The sequence below is a fragment of the Apteryx rowi genome, unplaced genomic scaffold (assembly GCF_003343035.1).
Source record: "Apteryx rowi isolate R43461 unplaced genomic scaffold, aptRow1 scaffold_90, whole genome shotgun sequence".
Taxonomy (NCBI): Eukaryota; Metazoa; Chordata; class Aves; order Apterygiformes; family Apterygidae; genus Apteryx; species Apteryx rowi.
Genome location: NW_020451205.1, coordinates 1,557,389 through 1,578,198, shown reverse-complemented (window position 1 = coordinate 1,578,198; position 20,810 = coordinate 1,557,389). Strand labels below are relative to the sequence as shown.

The window sequence follows — 20,810 nt, the reverse complement described above, 5'->3', positions numbered from 1 at the left end:
AAGGCATGAGATTCACTTTGATTACAAAACAAAGACATTTACTTGGTGACTGAATGTCGAAGGGTGCTAGATCATTTTGTACTGAAATTGCTTTTTTTGCCACATCCCACTGAGCATATTTTTCTTAGATAATGAAACTGCTTTTTTAAAGGTTTCCGATCTATATGGCAAATGCTTTAATTAAGATTGATACATACCATTTGTTTAGCTTTCCGACTTCGATTGGGAAGCTTTAACTGGAACTTCATTGCCCTCTAGCGCCGCGCCGCGTGGGGCTGCGCTGATGTCACCGGCGGCGGCAGCGGCGGCAGCGGCGGCAGCGCCCCTGCTCGTGCGGCGCTGCCTCAGCGCTGACAAACCCTGCCCGGAGAGGCAGGTCCCCGCAGCTGAGCCTTCCAGCAGAACCGCCAGAGCACAAGGGAAACCAGTAAACCTGTCTTTTATTTCAGGGACGTCATGATCAGAACAGCTACTTTCAGGCTTCAGCCAAGACTTCTGCCTGCTAATTTCTGCTTAAACGAGTTGATATGAGAAATTAAGCAAGTCTGAACAGCCTAGGATTGCTGACAGGCTTCAGAGGACTTTACGCTGTGCAAGTTTTATGCGCTCATAGCTGACAGCTTGCTGGGAAGATGAGTTCTCAATCTAAAACTGGCCGGGGCTTCACAGCAACTTATTGGGTAGAGAGATAACTTTCAACTGAACTCAGACCGTCTGTGTGTTGTACAAGGAATCCAATCATAACTTGCTATGGAGGATGATTTTTAAGATGAATACCTACTTTAGTGATAAATCCAATTCATCAACACCTGGATATCTGAAAGTGTCTGCACTAAGTAATGGCAATCTTTCTGCAAACAACTCCAATGAGACAGCAAGCAACCTGGATTCACCTGCCTTGGATATCAGTAGGGCTATAATTGTGGGGCTTATCCTAGGTGCCTTTATACTCTTTGCTATTATAGGTAATATCTTGGTAATTCTCTCTGTTGCTTGCAATAGACATTTAAGAATCCCTACAAACTATTTCATAATTAACCTCGCAATAGCAGATTTGTTGCTGAGTTTTACTGTCCTTCCATTCTCTGCAACACTGGAAATCCTTGGCTACTGGGTTTTAGGGAGGATATTTTGTGATATCTGGGCAGCAGTTGATGTGCTGTGCTGTACAGCTTCTATTTTAAGTCTGTGTGCAATTTCTATAGACAGATATATAGGGGTACGTTATTCTCTCCAGTATCCAACTTTAGTAACAAGAAAAAGGGCAATTTTGGCTCTGCTGGGTGTCTGGGTCCTTTCCATGGTAATCTCTGTTGGGCCTCTTTTGGGCTGGAAAGAACCAGCACCCAAGGATGATAAGGAGTGCCGTATCACTGAAGAACCGTTCTACGCTTTGTTTTCTTCCTTGGGGTCATTTTACATTCCTTTGATTGTCATCCTCGTGATGTACTGTCGGGTCTACATAGTGGCCAAAAGGACTACTAAAAACCTGGAAGCCGGGGTTATGAAAGAAATGTCCAACTCCAAGGAGCTGACTTTACGGATTCATTACAAGAACATTCATGAGGACACATTAAACAACACCAAATCCAAGGGTCACAATCCCAGGAACTCCTTAGCTTTCAAACTTTTTAAATTCTCTAGAGAAAAAAAGGCAGCCAAGACACTGGGAATTGTGGTTGGCATGTTTATCTTGTGCTGGCTACCTTTCTTCATAGTTCTGCCACTAGGTAAGTTGGTAATCAAGGGATGATGCGGGAGGGGAAGAGGGTTAAATTTTACTACAAAAATATCGCAGAAAAAAATCAGGTGAATGATAAGTAGATATCATTTTGAGAACTGTAGTGAACAGATGAGTGAACAGGGAGAGAAATTAAAGTAATTTATTTTTGATGTTGGTTCTTTCAAAGAGTCATGCTGAAACTTTGCAAAGTCTGCAGTCTGCAGAAAGTCTGCTCATTTGTCAGTCATTCTCAGGGATGGAACAGGTGTCAAATCAGGGGATAGCATCTTCAGAGTTTATATATTTAATCCCTGTTTATAGGCTTTGCTTAATTTGAATTAGCTTTCAGAAACATTTTTATGGGATATTATAACAGAAATCCTAGACAGAAACACAAAAAGAGTTTCAGCATTGAAATGTTCTTATTTTATTTTACTGTTAGATGTTCAGACTATAATACAGAAGGTCTTCTGGCATTTTTAGGTGTCTTAAATGGAAATGGGCCTGATCTAAAGATGAGGTGCAAAATTCCCCTGAGCTTCGGGAAGCTGAAAAAAATCTAGTTCTCAGCTTGAACTTCACTGATCAAATCCCCAAAAGAAACGTGCAAAGCCCATCGATCCCACCAGAAATGTTCTCATTGATTTTGGTAGGTCTTAGGTGTTTCAGGAGATTGTCATGTGAGCTTGTGGCAGCCACTTTGTCACTTTCAATTTAAAATATTACTAAAGCATACAGTAGAGCCTCTGCACAGGGCTCTGTATACTCCTTGTGAAGTTTGCCTTTGTCTTTAATACTAGCACCAGCTCTAAAGTGGAACATCTCAAGACCTGTTAGCATTGAGTTACTAAGCTCTCAGAAATATCTGTCCAAAATTCACTCTTCCAAGGCACAGACAATCTGGCAGTCTAAATATGGAAAGARGTGGAAAACAAAAGGGGGAAAAAAAGCCTTTGTTAATATTCTGTATTCATGTTTACTTAGTTACCCTACCTAAACATTTCTAATCAAGTGGTAAGCTAATATTTTTAGACACAGTCACAGAGAAAACTAAACTGAGTTCAACAACCTGGTACTGGTAAAGTGTTTTTTAAAATAATTTCAGTGAATGTGTAATGTCATTTGGACTAGAATCTCTATTACAAGACAACTGCCACAACTACTGCAGGACAACTTCATCATCTCTAGTTTATTGCATCTAAAACAGAAAAATCATTATAATTCAAGACCTACATAAAGCTAATGTTAAGGATGTGACAAATTCCCAATAGAAGGAAAATTATGAGCAAAGTTCTCTTTGGCTACTGAATTTTAAGTCCTTATGGTAGCTCCTAAAGAAAGTCTACAACATTGAACAAGTTGCCTATTCTTGCAGAAATGCATACCCACATGGATAGAAAYATATTTACATTATATAGTATCAGTAATAACACTAGATGTGTAGTTAGTGGGTCAGTATCCCATGATAAAGTAGGTTAGCACTCCCTCAATGCTTTTAAATTATTGAAGGAACTTAGGAGAAAAAAAAGCAAACATGAACACAGTAGAATAGATCCTTATCTAGCAAAGCCAGTGCAGCTACTGATGCTACTCAATGAATACCTGATGCAGACCAGTCCATTAAAAACCTTATGGTCCCAAGGCAAAACCCACTTAAAAGAAACAATCTTCAGCTTGGAACAGTCTTGAAAGAGGGTTTGAATTCCCCTTGAGAAGTTATTGCAGAACTCCTAGTACTCCCCACGAGGTTTAATGGGTTATTGCTTAAGACACCTGCGTGGAGAATTTCTCTCTTGTCACAATATGATTTTCTCTCTCACCTCAATCGTGTCCAAGGCCTAAATGAGGTGACCGGCTGAGAGCCTCCACCACAGCATGCTGTGCGCTGGCAGCGGTGCCAGAGGGCTTCAGCCTGGAGGGCTGCAGGGTTAAACCCTCTGCTCTGGCACACCACACACCGAGCACCTGTAACTCCCAACACGCTCACCAAGGAGCTGCCAACACCTAGTGCCTCGCAGAGCTGAGCTTCAGAGAGGGTGGCTGTTGTGTCAGTTAATATCCCTCCCTGTTAGAAGAAAATATCACCAGTGAAAATGTCTTGGCACCGCAATACAGACTGCTGGCTCTGCAGCTCTCTCTGTCTAGAAATCCTTTCAAGGGCCCAACTCTTTATTGACAACTCTTTATTGATCTCTTTAGGCTAAGAAAGAAAAAAAGAAAGAGGAGAAATATAGTATCCAAATCCGTTTAAATAGTAGGTGCTTTTCCTTTGTTTTGCTCACCAGGAATAGGGCTGGTTTTGTTCCTTGTCCCTGATCTCTCTCTTTAATTTGTTCAGCCCACTCCAGAATCTTTTGCAGTATTCGTCTCTGTATATCAGTGCAAAGCAAATTAATAATGTGAGGGATGAGAGCATTGCTGACTAAAGCAGGTGGGGAAAACAAAACAATTATAAAATAGAAATCTCTTCCTGACATGCACAGTCCAGCAATTCTTAACTGAGAAGGACGAGGAGAAAGACTTTTTAAGGCAGCACTTGCTGTGTGCTGTATTTTTCATATCAGAGATCTTTTGCTTCTGTGTCCTGAAGTCATAAACTTAAATGAAAGGCTATTAAGAACTCATAGAAAAAGCTTACAGTGGTAAGAAATTAATTTCAGTGACAGAGAAACTGCAGAATTCAAAGAGCTACCAGTGATTTATGAAATGTTCCATAGGTGCCCTGGGCTACCTAAGGACATGCTGTAATCACACAGGCCACTCTCTTGTCAGTGCAGGACAGCAAACTACACCACGTTTTCTACTACTGAGTCCAAACTAGGCATTCAAGCCACTTCCTTCACTATCCTAGAAGGATGGGCTGCTCCTTCAACCTATATTATTCTTGCGTTATATCTGCACCACTAACCCCGGTCATACCTTCACAGCCTCATCTTTACTATCTATTTTCATTCCCTGTTTCACTCAGTAATGTGATGACTCTACAGAATGGTGTTAGCAGAGCAGCTTTGGATTTCAGAGGATCCAACACCACAGCACTTCACAGCTCAGTAATCCTTATTCCTGCAACAACCCAAAACCTTAACAAATCTGCTTACATACAGATGAACTTTCTTCATGTCAAAAGCATTTTCAGCTCTTCTGCTAGCTTCCTGAACAAAATTATAATTCTTTGGTTGTGACACTGCACTAAATTCCACAGCTACCTATTTTGATGTCCCAGACAAAGGAATATTGCACCAGGTGGCAGATACATACTGGGAACTGACTCAGTGCTGAAAGCAGAGATGTTGCTTGAATAAATATTCCACAACAAAGGAAAAGATATAATAGCTAGTGCTTACAGGCTGTTTTTCAAGCAAGAATCAAAAGGCTTTGCAAGGAAAGCTCTGTATACAGAGCTCTGTGTACAGCTACAGAGAGAGGAATTAGAGCACCGACACTATGATGCGTTGAGTGCCATGAAACTATTCGTATTAAGAACAACCCACAATCTCTTACTGTCCAGGGCTGATTGACTGAATCATGCAGCCTTCACTGTTAAGTACCTGATGATTCAGCAAAATATTGTCAAAGAGAATAATGTGAGGAATTTGTTTTTATTCCAATAGCTACCAGTAGCGGATATTCTTTCCAGATAGGAATAGCGCTATAGCATATCCCTGTTATGCAAGTTCAGAAATGCTCCGGGGCTTTCTAAGCAGTTGTTTTGCCATTTGAAATCACTTATGGTACTGTGTAATGAATAAAGTGAAGACATACATGCCTTTGAGACAACTCATTGTGCTGTTAATTCAGTAACTCTGTTTTGAAGAGTAAATATCTTGCGTCCTTTAAAATTAACGTTTCCCCCCCCCCCATACAAACACATTCTTAGGCATCAGGACCATCTTAAAAATCTATTGCTGAAAAATGCTGAGTAAAATAGATGATTTTTATATCAAGACTGGAGCACTGCAGAAATAAGGTAACAGTCATGAAAATTCCCTCCTTTAAACAAAAGATGATCAAATTTTATGCCAATACCTCTATTATGAAAATTAATCCTGAATGAAGGGTCATATATTTCCCCCTGGCTATTAGGTTACAGTTCAGTCTCATTCCTGTTAAGCAAGACATTAAACTGGGCTTGCAAATCCTAGCCTTAGACCTCACTCCACACACACACACGCACGCACACACACACACTCAGAGTAAGGGAAAAACTCACAACCTCCACTACTATGACCAGAGCATATTAACCTTCACAGCCTATCATCTAACTCCAGTGAAGATCCACAGAGCATCCAAGGAGTTCCTGGTTCAGAGGCTAACTCCCTCTGCTCCCACAAAACCTCCAAACTTATCTGCTAAAGTCAGAAGCAAAATTCTTGTAACTTCACTGGCAGTGGCATAAGGTCCCAAGAGCCTCATAATGATGATGCAACTGTTTTGACTATCCTAAGATATTAAGATTTTGAAACCCCTCTATAAAATAATAAAAAATAATATAAAATAAAAATATTCTGCATGCCACAGGTCATCCAATACAAAATGATTCCTAAAATAAAATGTTATTCAAGTACAGTATGCAGATTTATGTTACGTCAGGCCAACCTCTGTATCCCTGCACCAAGAATACCAAAATAGGCCGCTTAGTTTCCCATGGGAACCACACTTCAGGGCATTAGGCCCAGTGCTGTCAACGCTATTGGGTTCTACTTTCTGCAAGACTTTAAGCCTGGTTTGCCTACCATCTCATTTTGGTCTTGCCTCATATTCTCCTCCTGAACCTAGCTATCTAGATTTGATGTCAAAGTTAATGGTTAAACAGAATTTGGGCAATTTACTGATCTATGTGGCAATCTGATCCTCTGCCCACTTACAGCCCAATCTCTGGTACAACGTTCAATTGTACAGGTGACAGGAGAAATCTGCTTCTGTTTTCTACCCAATGCCTGTAAGACTAAAGACCATAAGGGCACTTCTTGACCAGTACAGCATATTTTGTCACATGTAGAAGTTTAGCATATTTCAAAATGATTCATTTTACTACTGAAATAGCCTCCCTTAAGCTCTGGTTTGAGCCTTCTGCGCAAAAGTAAATTGCATCCAAAGGACTCCAGTTATCAGTTTCTTACAGAGTTCTACTTCTTAGAACAAAGCTTTTTTATCAAAACAGATGAAACTACAAATCTCTGAGGGACTGGGCACTTCTTATGTTGACTTAGGTTGCCACTGGACAATAGGAAGTCTCAAAACTATTGAAATCAAAGACAGGAGAGAAGTGATACTTTCAGAGAGAATACTGCTAACAGCATCCAGCAGGGCAGTGGACGCAGGGTCTTTACGTCTCAGGCGTCTGCAAGCACATGTACCTTTGCTCAAGTTGGTAGTCTTGAAAGGACTGAGTAAAGTTACATGTGTGCATATGCTTCTAAAACATCTAGGCCATACCTCAGGATCTCAGCTGCYGGGTCTTCAGTGTCCCAATCTGTGAAATACAGACCATGAACAAAAAGTGAAGGCCTTTTTAGTATCTTCAGTAGGTTCTGCTTCGTAGCCCATTACAAGATTTTGCACTATTTTGATGGGCTTTCAAATGATACCTAGAGACTGAAAAGCAAAAATAATTAGCCTCTAAGTAACAAAAGAGAAAATATAATGGAAGTTAAGGCAATATCTCTGTAGCTGTGCTATTCAATTCCCTCTTAAAACCTTATTGTTAAAACCCTATTGTTTACCAAAGGTGTCCAAGACAGATCACCTCAGTTGTAAGTCAGAAGCAAGAAGGGGAGAAAAAGAGACTAAAGAATACCCAGTAACTGAAGATTTTTGAGTATAACAAATGAAATGTCAGCAAACTTAGATTAGCTTTTCTTGACTCCTTAATCAGCTAATTCTTTGCAAAACAAGCACAAGCTTGGCCATATTCTTTCTATTTAGCAAGCTGCAAAAGTTTGTAACTCTTTTCGACAAAATAATAATAATAATAATAATAATAATATCATATTTCTATCCCTATTTAAATCAATTTTAGAGTACTGCACAAGGTTCTTACTAAAATTGTTATTGATTTTTATCTTATTTATATGAGGGAAACACTATGTAAACACAAATTAATTCTCTCCCCAGTATAATTCATCATAGCTATTCTGGATCGAGGGGCGGTAGACTACTATATACCAGGATATATGCAGTTTGTGTAAAAATTTTAAATGATTGGTTGAACCTTTCCATATCTCCTTTTAAAAGACTGTTCTTTAAGTTTGTAAATAAAGGAGAGAAATGAACTTGAAAGAATTTTTTTTATCCAAGAAATGCCCCAAATTTTTGCCAACTATTATGACACTATAAATGGGGCATAAGAAAACCTAAAACTTGTTGCTTTTTTGATGTTTTTTTAAACTACAGCTTTCCTCTTTCTTTCTCTTTTGGGCTGGGGAAAGAAAGCTCCTGTTTGTCTTTTTCATCACTCTCTAAATACCAACTTGCAAATGGTCTGTTGTACCATAACCTCTTTAAAAATCATTTTCCAATCTTAAAGTTTTGCATTTCAACAGCATCTTTTGTATGAAGCTGTATAAAGGACACTCATGGACTGCAGAAGAGAGGATTTCTGGAAATGATAGATTTATCTCGTACCATCTGCCAACCAGAAACAATCTTGCTATGCCAGGAGTGCCAATATTGGTACACAGAGAGACACTGTCCCTTAAAAACGTAAATATAGCTGCTTTACTTTGCAGTTGCCTGTAATAGAAAAAGCTGTAACAATTCCGGCTTGTGGTAAAAAGATTGGATCTATACTACCCTATCTATACTACAACTTCCACCAGCAAAGCTTCAAAGAAGGCAAAGTCCTGGCTTTATTCTGGCCACTATAGGTTAGTCTCTAGTTTTGGGCCTTTAAAAGTACCTCAAGTTTGAGCCACTGTGCATGAAGTTCATGCAAGTCTTGTAGAAGTGATTTGTTCACCTGAAACATGAGGCAGAGATAGATAGCGGGCATGATAAGAAATTGTGGATTTTAATTAGGATAAGAAGATAGAAACAATAACCTCTCCCAGTTTACAAGAGAGCAAGGAAAATCTTTGCCTGAGCTTTTGCTCTTATTCATCAACACATCTGTATGGGGAGGAACTTTTGTTGTCACATTCTGCATTCATGCACATCTCTTAGTTTCACTTACCTGCACAGAAGGAGCAGGATCAGGCCTTAGATCTGCAGGGGCTGTTGAGTATAGTCAATACCAATAATGTATTTGTTTGCAGACATTTAGTTCCCTGTTTGGATGGGATGGAGGAGTGAGTATAACGCACTTACAACCTATCAAGACAGATGGTGAGATTTCTTTGTGCAACTCCATTGACTGAATTGGAAAACATAGAAATGAAAGCCTCAAGAGTCCTGAGGACTAGATGAATGGTATTTTCATCACGCATCACAAGTGTTTGTTCACCCTGGGCTCAGAAGCCTCCAGCAAGAGAATCTCACAACTGGCTATAGGTAGCCAGTTCTAGGACATAAATACTGCACAATCGGGGCTTTTTTCTTAATATCTGGCCTAGAGCCTCTGACATATAAATAACATACATATTAATACATTGAAGAATGAGATTGCTGTATTTGCAACAGCATCGTATTTCTATTTCTCCCACATTATTTTCTGCGGTATCATTGCCTAGTCAGTTATTGCTTATTTGATATTTCTCCTTGCTCAGTGTATGGCAAGTTGCTCCCCCCGCACACACCCAAGTTACCCCCAAAGACGGGAGTGCGGCTCCGCAGCCCAGTGGTGACTGTGGGGTGGCTGCCGATGCCAGTGCTCTCACCCAGCCCGGCAGCCTGCGCCCAGCCGGGACACGCACACCTAGACTTCCCTGGAAAAGCCACTGTGCTGCAAAGCCACACCCAAATGCTACCACTGTAACTGGTTTGTGTAGTTATAATTTAATTAACTTCCTTTTAGTTTTCTTTACTGAATTTAATTCTGTTGCTTTTGGATGCTCTTCCCATTCCTCAAGATCTTCTTCTCACTGTTATTCTAACCCTCTCCTCCAGTAGGCTTGCAGTCTCTCCCAGCTTGATCAGTTCTTAATTTTATAAGCGTCCTCTCTATTTCGTTCTCTACTGTTTGTAAACTGTGGGGGTTTTTGCTATATTAAATAAGTCCAGGGGAATGTAAACAAACACTGAATGCTGGATGGAAAAAAATCAGGAGCTTTAGAAATCCAATTAGCTTTAAAACCCTGGCATGCTGACTTGGCTAAGCATGTGGTAAAAAGGACCGCAGAAAGCTTAAATAAAAGTCTAACACATSCTTTCTGCATTCTCTAAATTCAAACTCATAACAGTTCTGGTCAGAGGCAGCCTATTATTTTTGCAGGCAGAATTTTACTAGCTATACACATGTAGCACTTGAGATATGCCTGTTCCCGAAGAAGCGGTTAGCACTCAGCCCGTAGCTCCCAGCACCCGCGGCTGCARCAGGACTCACAGCATGAACTGCAGAAAGGTGGAGGTTCCCGGTCAGGCCATCAGCAGCCGTCTGCTGACTGGCGCAGGGCAAAGTCTCTCACTGATCAAATCACAACTTTGATCGAATCACTTTTCATTGGAAGATCGAGTTCCAGCATCATATCAACTTCTTGCAAAATGATCCTCATTTCTGCTAAAGTTGCCTTCTCGAAAACAGATCGAGAGAAAAGGTTTGATATTGTTGAAGCCTCCTGTTTTTCATGTTTCAGAACTCATTTGTTGTCATTTTGTATTTTGACATGCTTTTCATTGTAAAAGTGATTTTTAAAATGTTGGAATTTTCACTTACGGAGAATGTTCAAATGGTCAGATTTAACCCCATTCACTGCACAAAAATGGAATAACTCTTTCCTGAGTAGGAAGGAGGATATGTCTGCAGGTTACATAAATCTGTAAAATTTGACCAGTTTCTATAACAAAACTTCCAAACATTTATTATCCARTTGTCTGACTACTTCTGTTTTATAGCATTCAGACAAGCAGGTGGTGTTCTCTTAAGAAAACCTCCCATTTGGTGTGTTAAGTTTTGGAACACTTCATTTTCTATTTGCTATGAATAGCGACAAGCAGTTTCAAATTATATTGTTATTTTTTTAATCTTAAAACAATGATAAAAACCTGTCCAGTGAAGCTCTTTCTCCCCAGTTATTGTTTCATGCCATATTTTACTGTAGCCAGTTTGTTATTACTGGTATATCAACTGACATACAGCAAAGCACTGAAACAACTCCAGACTATTCTATTTCAATAAAAACAAGTGTTGTATTTGTTCCAGTAAATAGGAACGTACACTCACCATAGGCTGGCTCTCATCTAAGCAAAACTGGATTTAGAAGATTTTCAAATGTGATTTTTTGTAACCGGTAGAAAACATAACATATGGCATCCCAAAAATCATCCATCAACCCTTTTTTTCCCTTAAATCTAGGAAATTCACAGTACTTCTGCTAAAATGCACAACAGTTGTCCAATCTAAGTCTCAAATACTTCTTTCTAAAAAGATCCAGTGATACTATGAGTATATACTTAAGTGGTATCGAATACACAAGTTATTAAAAATAGATGTTTGATAAACAGAAAATCTATTACCACAAGAGAAAATTATTAGAAGAGAGATTAGGAGTTGGAGATAGAACTAAAGAAGATATAAGGAAAGTAGAAATAAGTATGTAGAGTGAAGAGGAAGAAAAATGAAATAAAGGTAACTGGAAAGAGAACATGCCTAGATGAAAAAAGAAAAACCAGAAGAGTTAAAGAAAAGGTGGACAGGAAAGGAGAATGCAGGGAATTTTAGATTAAAAAAATCATTTATAGTTTAAAATTTTCCTTCCACAGGGCACAAATAGTAAATATATGGCATTCTTGAAAACTCACATGCAGAGAATACCCCCTCCCATGAAGAGGACTCACACAAACATTAATGTAGGATGTGTACCTATTCAAATTCCCTATCAGTGAAGAAGGCTGACAGCAGAGTGGGCTGTATCAACAGGAATGTGGCTTATAGATCAAGGGAAGTGATTATTCCCTTTTACTCGACACTCATGGCTGGAGTCCTGCATCCATGGGGGATGCCCTACTATACAAGAAAGATATTGATAAATTGGATGGTGAGGGGGCTGGAGCCCATGCTGTGTGAGGACAGGCTGAAGACATGGGGCTTCTTCAGCCTGGAGAAGGGAAGTCTTGGGGGGAGCTTAATGCAGAGCTGAGCCTGCTTGGAGCAGGAAGCAGGACTAGTGACCCCGTACAGTCCCTTCCCACTGCAATAACTCTGTAATTTTATCACCTTCTTGGCTTCCAATCCCATCAAATATATATGTGTGTGTATGTGTGTATACATATACATATACATACATATGCATACATATATTCCTTGTATGAAGGACGAAGGAAGGGAATATAAGCACACAGTCAGAACCTAGTGATATTTCACAAATGTCTGACTGTCCACTGTATGTTGGCCTTTCATGCACAGCTGTTTATTTCCTCTGTGTGAATGGAAATAGCATACAGGGCTGAATGACACAGGGATATCACAGGCAATTTCAAAAGTTTTCTTTAACTCATAAATAGTCTTGCATCTTACTTTTCAGATTTAAACTCTTGCTAATCCCTGCAGTATCTGATCACCTTGCATATACACACAATTGGATAGCAAGTTTTCTCCCTTCTCCTGGAAGCAGCCTGAGGGTTTTGGTTGGCTGGTGGGTGCTTTGGCTGGTCCAGTTTTGATGCTAAGTTCTTTCTTGCATAAAGTAGAAGAGGAAACTGAAACATGTCCTGTATGCTACACTTCCATCAAGAAGCTCGCCAGCTATTACATTAAGGCTCCTTAAATAGAAGGTCTTAACTTTCCCACCCTCCTTCTGTTCGAATATAGCAGCTACTGGAGAGAAGTAACAAAGCAGTAGATATTCAGATGGAAAAAAAAAAAGAGCAGGAAAAAATATGAGAGAGCAATGCGTGTGCATGTGTATGTGTGTGCCTCCTCTGTAGGAAGCTACATCAAAACTTCCTTCAGTGAAGAGTTTTCCTTAATTAACAGCATTGGGATTAAGCCAGTCCAGACAATTTTCCTGTTGCTCACCCTGCTATTTTAGGGGTTGTTCCAAAGTCCACTGAGTCATTATGAGCCTTTACAAAGGCTTTTAAGGGCTCCCACTGACTCCAATGGACTCTGAAATTTAATGGCTCCATGACATTCTGGCCAAATATTCTGCAGAATATGTAATGACAACTAATATAGCAAAATCTTTCCCGTAATCTTCCCTAATTTCATTGAGAATGCTTTACATACTTTTAGTGTAATAAAGCATTCATTACAAAACACTAATCAGACCCTAAATGAAATTAGCTTTTACTAGAAAAAGTATGTGTTAATTCCTTACTATGATATTTGCTGTTGCTCAGTACATTTCCAAACTGAATAGCTCTATCATGTCTGGTAAGCACAGTTGGTTGAACTAATGTTCAAAATACAATCCAAACTGGTCAAGTTGATGAGTTTCCGAAGTATTTCATGCTCTGCATTTTTGCCAGACACATGCTTTGCAAAATCTTCATGGGTGTCAAAGCTGCAATCAGCAGTAAGCATGTGGTGCTATGTTTAATTAATCACAGAGTTTAACTCAGAGAAGTAAGAGAGGATGAAAACTATGCATTCCCTCAGAGGAAAGCTGTAAAACATGAGCATCAGGAGAGAGATCTTTTGGAGTGGGGAAGTCATTGTGGCTACCCCCATCACAAATAAATCACCGAGGAGATAATTATAGGCAACATTTTCCAGCCATTTTGAAATGCAGTCTAAATCAGTACAGGGAAATATTTAATCTGTTTATCAGACTGCGATGGGAAAATAGCTGGAGATTAGAGGAGGAAATATTAGTTTGATGTTTGGCGAGTGTATCTGGTAGGCTTAGCTTTATCATTTTATCAAGGTACCAAAATAGCCCGCAGTTGTTTGCTCCTGACAGGTTAGTTATGCGGTAAAGCATGTGTACAGTTAAATAAAAGGTATTGTTAATTCCAAGAACAATGTAAGGAAAAGTGTAATGTTAAAAATATATGAGATAATCAAAATATTCTTCATATCTTTATACAGCAAGAGGCAGTGGAGCTTTGWACAACAGTCACCAAATTAAACTATATTTATAAGTATGTGGCATGTATAGGGACGTCCATCTAAACCACCTTCTGGATAATAAAGATCTTTTCTTCCCTCGCTGTAGAAGACTCAGGCTGGCATTCCATCCAGTCAGGAGGAACTGAACACAAAAAATCAGGAACTTCTTAAAGCCCTGAAGAGAATAAGTGCCCAAATAAGTATCTGCCTTGTACATTCCATTTTTCTAACAGTTAATCCTCACCCTAAATAACGGATATATTTACCAAGGGCATCTAAGACTACAGTGTCAAGTGAGATTCCAGTTCTGCAAACGTAGGACTCTGCTAGGTTGCCAAAACTTAAGCTATAAAGTTTTCCTAATGAACAAAGTTATATTCTGCAGAGTTAATCAGAGAAAGCAGGACTAGAAGGGATCTGAAGACGTCACTCAGAGCACCCTCCAACCCAAAGGCAGGATCAGCTATACATAAATCAGTAAATGTGCATCTACTGTGTTCTTAAAAGCCTTCAGTGTTGTGTTTTTACACCCTTCTTAGGCAATATATTCCAGAACAGAAAGCATTTCCTAATCTGTACGCTTGATTGCTCTTGCTGCAATTCAAATCAGTGTGTTTCATATACCAGCCACAGTGGACATGGAAAACAATTTCATTCTTTTCCTCTTTGCTGATAACTTTTACGCTTTTCAAGACTAATTGACATGTCTCTCCTCAGCCCTCTTCTTCCATGATGAGAGTTTTATTATGAATATTATTTTTCAGACGATCTGTGGCTTTCACCAGTAGTCCTTTTCATTAGCCATGAACTGCATCATAGGTGGGGTTTTGCTAAGGTCACAAAAGTGACCACATATGCCCACAGCCTCTGCAGTGCCAGCAAGGTATCTGCTCGTGTGGATCAGTTTCAGTTCTTTTGCTAATTTCAGAAAATATTCTTGAATTCTGCTTTTCTTTTGTGGGGAGCAGGGGCAGTAGGACCCACCAAACACATTATTGCAAAGCACCATACTACCCACAGTGTGTTCTAGCAGTTAAGAGAGTTGTCCTAGGTCTCATGGTTCTATTCCTGGTAAAACAAGGACTTTCTCCTGGGTGAAAATGATTTAGCATGTGACCTTCTGCTGCTCACTTTTACCTTTYCCTGGGTCACATTGCCCACTGGTAAAATCAGGAGGATGGTGTAAAGTATTGCAAGATGGCCAACAGCTGGAAAGTGCTAAGAGCAAATGAGTCATGCTCCTACATAGGAACTTATTTGCACTGGGATTGCAGTGACCTCTCTTTTTGCTAGGGCCTTCTTGAAATAATTGTCCTACCACTGTATTTTTAAAACAATTAGGCAGTAATAGTGCATTATACCATAACTAAATGAAATTAATCTCCCTTCAAAACAGTTGTATATATATATTAGGAAGGACAGAGGAGTTAAGAAGAATTCTATTCAGTTTGAATACATCAGCCAGAAATAAGAGCTATTAGCACAACAGTCTATAAAACAATGGATTATTTATCAAATTAGTATTTCTTGTTGCAAAAAACATACTTCTTCCCCACCTTCTTGTGAAAAATTAATCTTATACCTTGTGTATAATTTCAAAGAGTCTAAGCAACATTCTGATTGTGCTGTTTGCAGAACTGAGAAAAAATGGAGAACAAAGAAGTATCATTAGTGTTGTAATTAACTATCTTGCATATTGTTCTTGAATTTCTTAGACTTTCAAAACCTTTCTACTATCGTAGCTAAATAGTGATCTGTCCTTTATTTTTAAATCACACCACCACATAGCTTTCCAAACTGATATATTTCTGGATTTTCTCTGTTAATCACTCAGCTAGGGAAAGTAAGGATGCACCATATCATGGCTTTTAAATGATCGATCGGGGCTCAGTGATATTTCTAGAATCAGGACTCAACACAAGGTGCCTCTCTCAGTCATGTTGTTACTAATAAATTCTCTGCTCTTTTGTGTAGCTGTCCTTTAATATAAAAAAGCTTTAAAAATGCTTGCTGCAACTGCTGAAAATGATCTGCTGTCATTTTTTTCAAATGACATTTAAAAAATAGATTATCCTAAAAGTATAAGATAGACATAAGCTCCTTACCTTCTTTTCTTAAGCAACACACATTTCTTTAAGCACTTAACAAAGATTATCCATTTTTTAACACTTGGCTTTTTACCTTTTTCCCTAGTTGGTCTCTTAGTTTTTACAGTATGTGTTTAAATTCTGTTCATGTGCAATATAGCTTCAGCAAGCAMAGCCCATTTATCTGCATTGGTTCCCAGTGTTTTTCTCTATAGCTTAGCTTATTTTATTTGTCCTTAGGGAATTTCACAAAATCTGTCAGTAAGCTTTCTTAATGAATTATTTTTTAATTTTATTGAAAACTGTAAACTGTGCCCTAATATTTACTATGCCCACATTTAACCTGCCTAAAAATATTAAAATCTTGTAGAATAAAGTCCTAAAGTCCTATTTAAAGAATAAAGATTTTCAGTTATTACATAAGGAGAGAGAAGCAAACCCACTGATCTGGAAAAACTCACGACTGCCCATTCAGGACTTGCACATAAGAAAAACTGGGAGCTCTTCAGCCACTCAGTGAACTTTACTGGGCTGTAAGAGATCATCTATATTTTAAAGGAGTTCCAGAAAACAATTTAAGAAATTTAACAATTTGAGCTCCAAAAAGTTGCTCTTTGTACATTATCACATTTTTACTTGTTGTACAGTCACAGAGCTTCTCTTTTCCCTAAATTCAATGGAAAAAAAAGTAATTATTACTTATAAAACTAATCCTGACAAAGTTTGCAACTGTGCRTGTGGGGACTTTTGGAGCATCTTCCTCATTTCATCTGCAGTTATAAATTTAAAAAACTTTTAGTAAAGCTTTATAAGAATCTGACACCCAATTAATGGCTTATTCATTAGAATCACATAAATTGTTGCTGAATCTTTCATCGAAGAGTATTTAACACTAACAAAACAGTTTAAGTACTTGTATTGTTTTGATTTGTCTGTTGCAAATTTACTGGATACAATTCATAGTTTCCCCAATGTTAGATATGTTGTACTCAGTACTTTCTGCAATATCAAATCAGGACCAAGACTTAGGACCTGCATCAGATGGAGAGAAGAGGCATTTGTGAAAACCTGCAAGCTAAGTGCAGCGACAAAGCAATACRGGATGTGGGGTCAACTTACAAGGGTCTTGCACACGGAGAAGTTAGTCAAGTGCAGGAGTTGTGAAAGAAGTACTACGAACCTTGAAATTTAACACCTCCACTTCAAGCTAAGGGCAGGAGTGTTGCTTAGCTTCGAGGCAATAGGCAGAACCGGTGCTAGCCTGCACCACCCCAGTAAACTGCCGAGGGAAGGAAATCTTCCTCTGGATTCACATTATCCCTCCTGGCTCCTACTGCCCAAGTGAGGGGGAGGATGAGACTCTCCAGATGGCCAACACAACAGCATGTTATTTTCTCTTCTGAGCCCACTCAGGGACTAGCTGAGACACAGAGGAGGGCAGGCAGACGCGTGAGGAATGGCACGTACTTACCTCCCTTTGGCTTCCTTGTGAGCTAAGCAGACTCCGACCCCCATAGCCAGCACCAGGCCAGCTGTGTCATCCAGAAAAACAGCAGTATCTGCTGCTGCACATCAGAGCTATTTACCCAAGTAGCTGGGAAGTGCTTTTGCATAGTTTTGAGGCCCAAGCCATGGCCTCTACATTGCTACGAGAGGTGGGAAATATGCCTAGAATGATATCCCTCCCCGCTAAGGCGTACTGACCCCGCTGCTTTCACAGCCCGGGGCATCTGAAACCACTCCAGCGTATCAGGTCGCTGCTCCCAGAGACGTGACACTCAGGTTTGAGTGTACACTTCCTCTTGAAAAATTCTTAAAATCTAACCCCTGTTCTTGAAATGAGGCTCCTTTCCTAAACCCCTTGTCTTTTATTACTTTAGCCAGGCACAAAGGTGATTTCCCAAATGAGTAACTGTTGAATTCTTCTTTTGCTTAAAAAATTTCAGACATCCTTTTAAAAAGCTACATTTGCTAAATTTAGCTGACCAATTGCATGTTTTTAATGCTAAAAGTACACTAAATGGATTTCCCAGTATGAGTTTTTCATTTGGACAGCTTCTGTAGGGAAATTATTTAGTTGTAAATGAAAGAGGAAGTATTCATGAAATAATCTCATTGTTTGGGTTACGCCATTTCTATGAATGGCTATGTGAACTACCAGAATTAACCTCAGGTTTCAAGAGGTTTGTACTATTTTAATAATCTAGATAAGATGTGGTGATGTTTATGAGCTGCTAGAGAATGTATTAGAAGTGATGAACTATGTCTGAGCACACTCCTTCCCAAGATAAGGGCAAATGAAAAGCCTGGGAATAGTTAGATCTTTTTCTTCAAAAATGATATTCAAAAGCTCTTTGCAGAAAGCACAGCCTTATTCCATGTGTGTATCATGTAGCACCTTGGACAATGGAGGTTTGGTCTTTCTTTGGGATCCACAGATGTTAGTGCAACAGACATGTACATATAAACACAAAGACTGCTCTTTATTTTAATTCTACATTAAGTATGTACTCCTTTAGCTTTTGTATGGTGGATAGAGCATTTCCTTATTAGCTTTAAAAATAAAAATGACATATTATCACCAAAAGACTTTAACAAAAGCAGCAGGCATGAGGGATATCTAACAAAGAGATTCTACTAGTTATCTGAAGAGACATCTGCCTTTCCTAAAGACAGGAAACCAATCACCTCAGGTATTGTCTCTGCTTGTTTCTTCTGGACAGGCTCTGTGTTTTCTGCTCTGAAGCCCCCTGAAACGATCTTCAAGGTGATTTTTTGGCTTGGCTACTTTAACAGCTGCTTGAATCCAATCATCTACCCTTGCTCAAGCAAAGAGTTCAAGAGGGCTTTTATACAAATCCTAAAATGCCATTGCCACCRTCGGAAGCAGCTGGGGTGGTGGGCCTACAGCTACAGAAACTGGAATCGATGCTCCTTTGAACACCCTAGGAAGGACTCTCTGGAAGACAGCAGGAGTTTCCTAAGTGGCAGTCAGAGGACATTATCTTCAGCATCTCCCAGCCCAGGCTACCTGAGCAGAATCACTCACCCGCATATGGAGATGTGCACATTCCAGGAGTGGAGAAACTCCAGCTCCTTCCTGAGCCCCTTACAGGAAGGCAACAGGCAAAAGGACCCGTGCCAGTTCTTTACCTTCAATCTCTTACCAGAGCGCAATGGACACATTGCTGCTGGCAGCCAGGCTTCCAGCAGTAGGGACCGTGAGGCCATGTRTGACACACTGAATGGCAAAACCAACTGCAGAGCAAACATGACGCTGGAATGAACAAATTCAAAGCACTGTCTGCCCGGACTCTGTTCTCCTCTTCATACACTAACTCACTGGATGTTAGCCCAGGTGAAGAAATGGACCTACGCACAGTTTCTCAGTATGGCAATAGCAGAAAGCCAGCGAGGGACAGGCAGGCTCCCGTCACACGAGTGGCAGAGTCTGGGGAATAACCATATTTCAAGTCAATTGCCAGAGAGGCTACAGAATGCAGGGAAGGGGCCAGATAAAGCGAGGGACGAGCAGAGCCAATTATTTAGATATCGTGGAAGTGCTGTAGAACAGCCAAACACATATGTGTATAGAAAGAATGTATAAATATGGGGGTGGGCGGGGGGGATGCGTATGAATGTGTGTGTGTGTACATGTGTGCTAGCCGCATATTTGGATGCCTGAGAGTGGTCGTGAGCAATGCAGTTGTGCAGTATTGTTTGTACCTCTCCAGGGTACTAGTTACCGCTGATTTCGCCTGTAAAATTCTTATTGTTGTTGTACTTCACTGTACCTTAGCACTTTAGAAATGGAAAACAATGTCAAAGATTAAAGTAATTTTACAAGAATTTAAACACTTGCACCTATTAATACAGAACTGGAATTCAGCCAGGTTCCCTCATCACATGATTTTCACTTCAAAACAAAACCCTCATAGAGGTCAAGCTGGCCATTGTAACTCCTAGTATGCTCTTGAAGCTCTCTACAGTTGCTTCTCTTCCATGTTTCCCTTATCACCAACAGATGTAAACTCCTCTATCCTTCACCATGTTCTTTTTTGAAAGCTTGAAAATACCAGCACTGATAAAAGCTCACAATCCACATTTCAGCACATTAATAAGTGTCCTGTAAACATGCAGGCTACCAGAAGATCTGATTTCTAAAAGCAACGTTCATAAATCACTCCAAATCCCTCATAAACAGTGCTGTGGACACAGCACAAAAGAGCACTGACCRTTGGAGGCCCAAAACCTAACCTTAAAACAGCTATGCGGAGCCCTTTGTTCTTTCAGCACACTTTGAAAATAGCATTGCATTTTTAGCGGCTTTTACTTTGCCACTTACATCAGAAAAGAAACAGTCAAAAACATGCACTAGAGTAAGAGGTTCACTTCCATTAATATTTTTCACTTCGATACTACACTACTTTAACAGAATTCCTGAGAATATCTTCTAGGACATTTTAGGTCATGTTTGGAAGTTGTTTTCATCTCTTGCAATTAAGTGTGAATCATGAAACTAATGACTGAATTTTTACATGAAGTGGTACAAACCATGAAAATTGGTATTTACCCTTGCCTTTAACTGAGGCTTTTATTATTAGGAGTTTTAGTGACATTTTTGAAAAGCCTGAAACAGAGAATGAGCCATAAACAGATGTATTGAAAATACTTAGGGTCAGTTTAACAATGCTAGATCCCAAGGGAGAGCCATTTCCTTTTGTGTCCTTGAATGTGTATTCTCTCATTAAGTGGACAGGGAGGGATGTGGCTTGTGGTTAGATCAAATATCCCCCAGCTCAGTGAGCAAAGATAGGAAAGTCATGTTCTAAGGTCTTCCCATGGTCATATGTTA

General features: G+C 39.6%; 1 protein-coding gene across 1 annotated transcript; it reads left to right on the top strand.

Moving 5' to 3' along the window:
• The first annotated feature begins 637 nt into the window (after positions 1 to 637).
• Positions 638 to 19,494, top strand: ADRA1B (adrenoceptor alpha 1B). The gene is made up of 2 exons (XM_026091377.1): positions 638 to 1,730; positions 18,679 to 19,494. The coding sequence occupies exons 1-2, from the start codon at positions 758 to 760 to the stop codon at positions 19,239 to 19,241; spliced, it is 1,536 nt and encodes a 511-aa protein (XP_025947162.1). The 5' UTR covers positions 638 to 757; the 3' UTR covers positions 19,242 to 19,494.
• Positions 19,495 to 20,810: the final 1,316 nt, after the last annotated feature.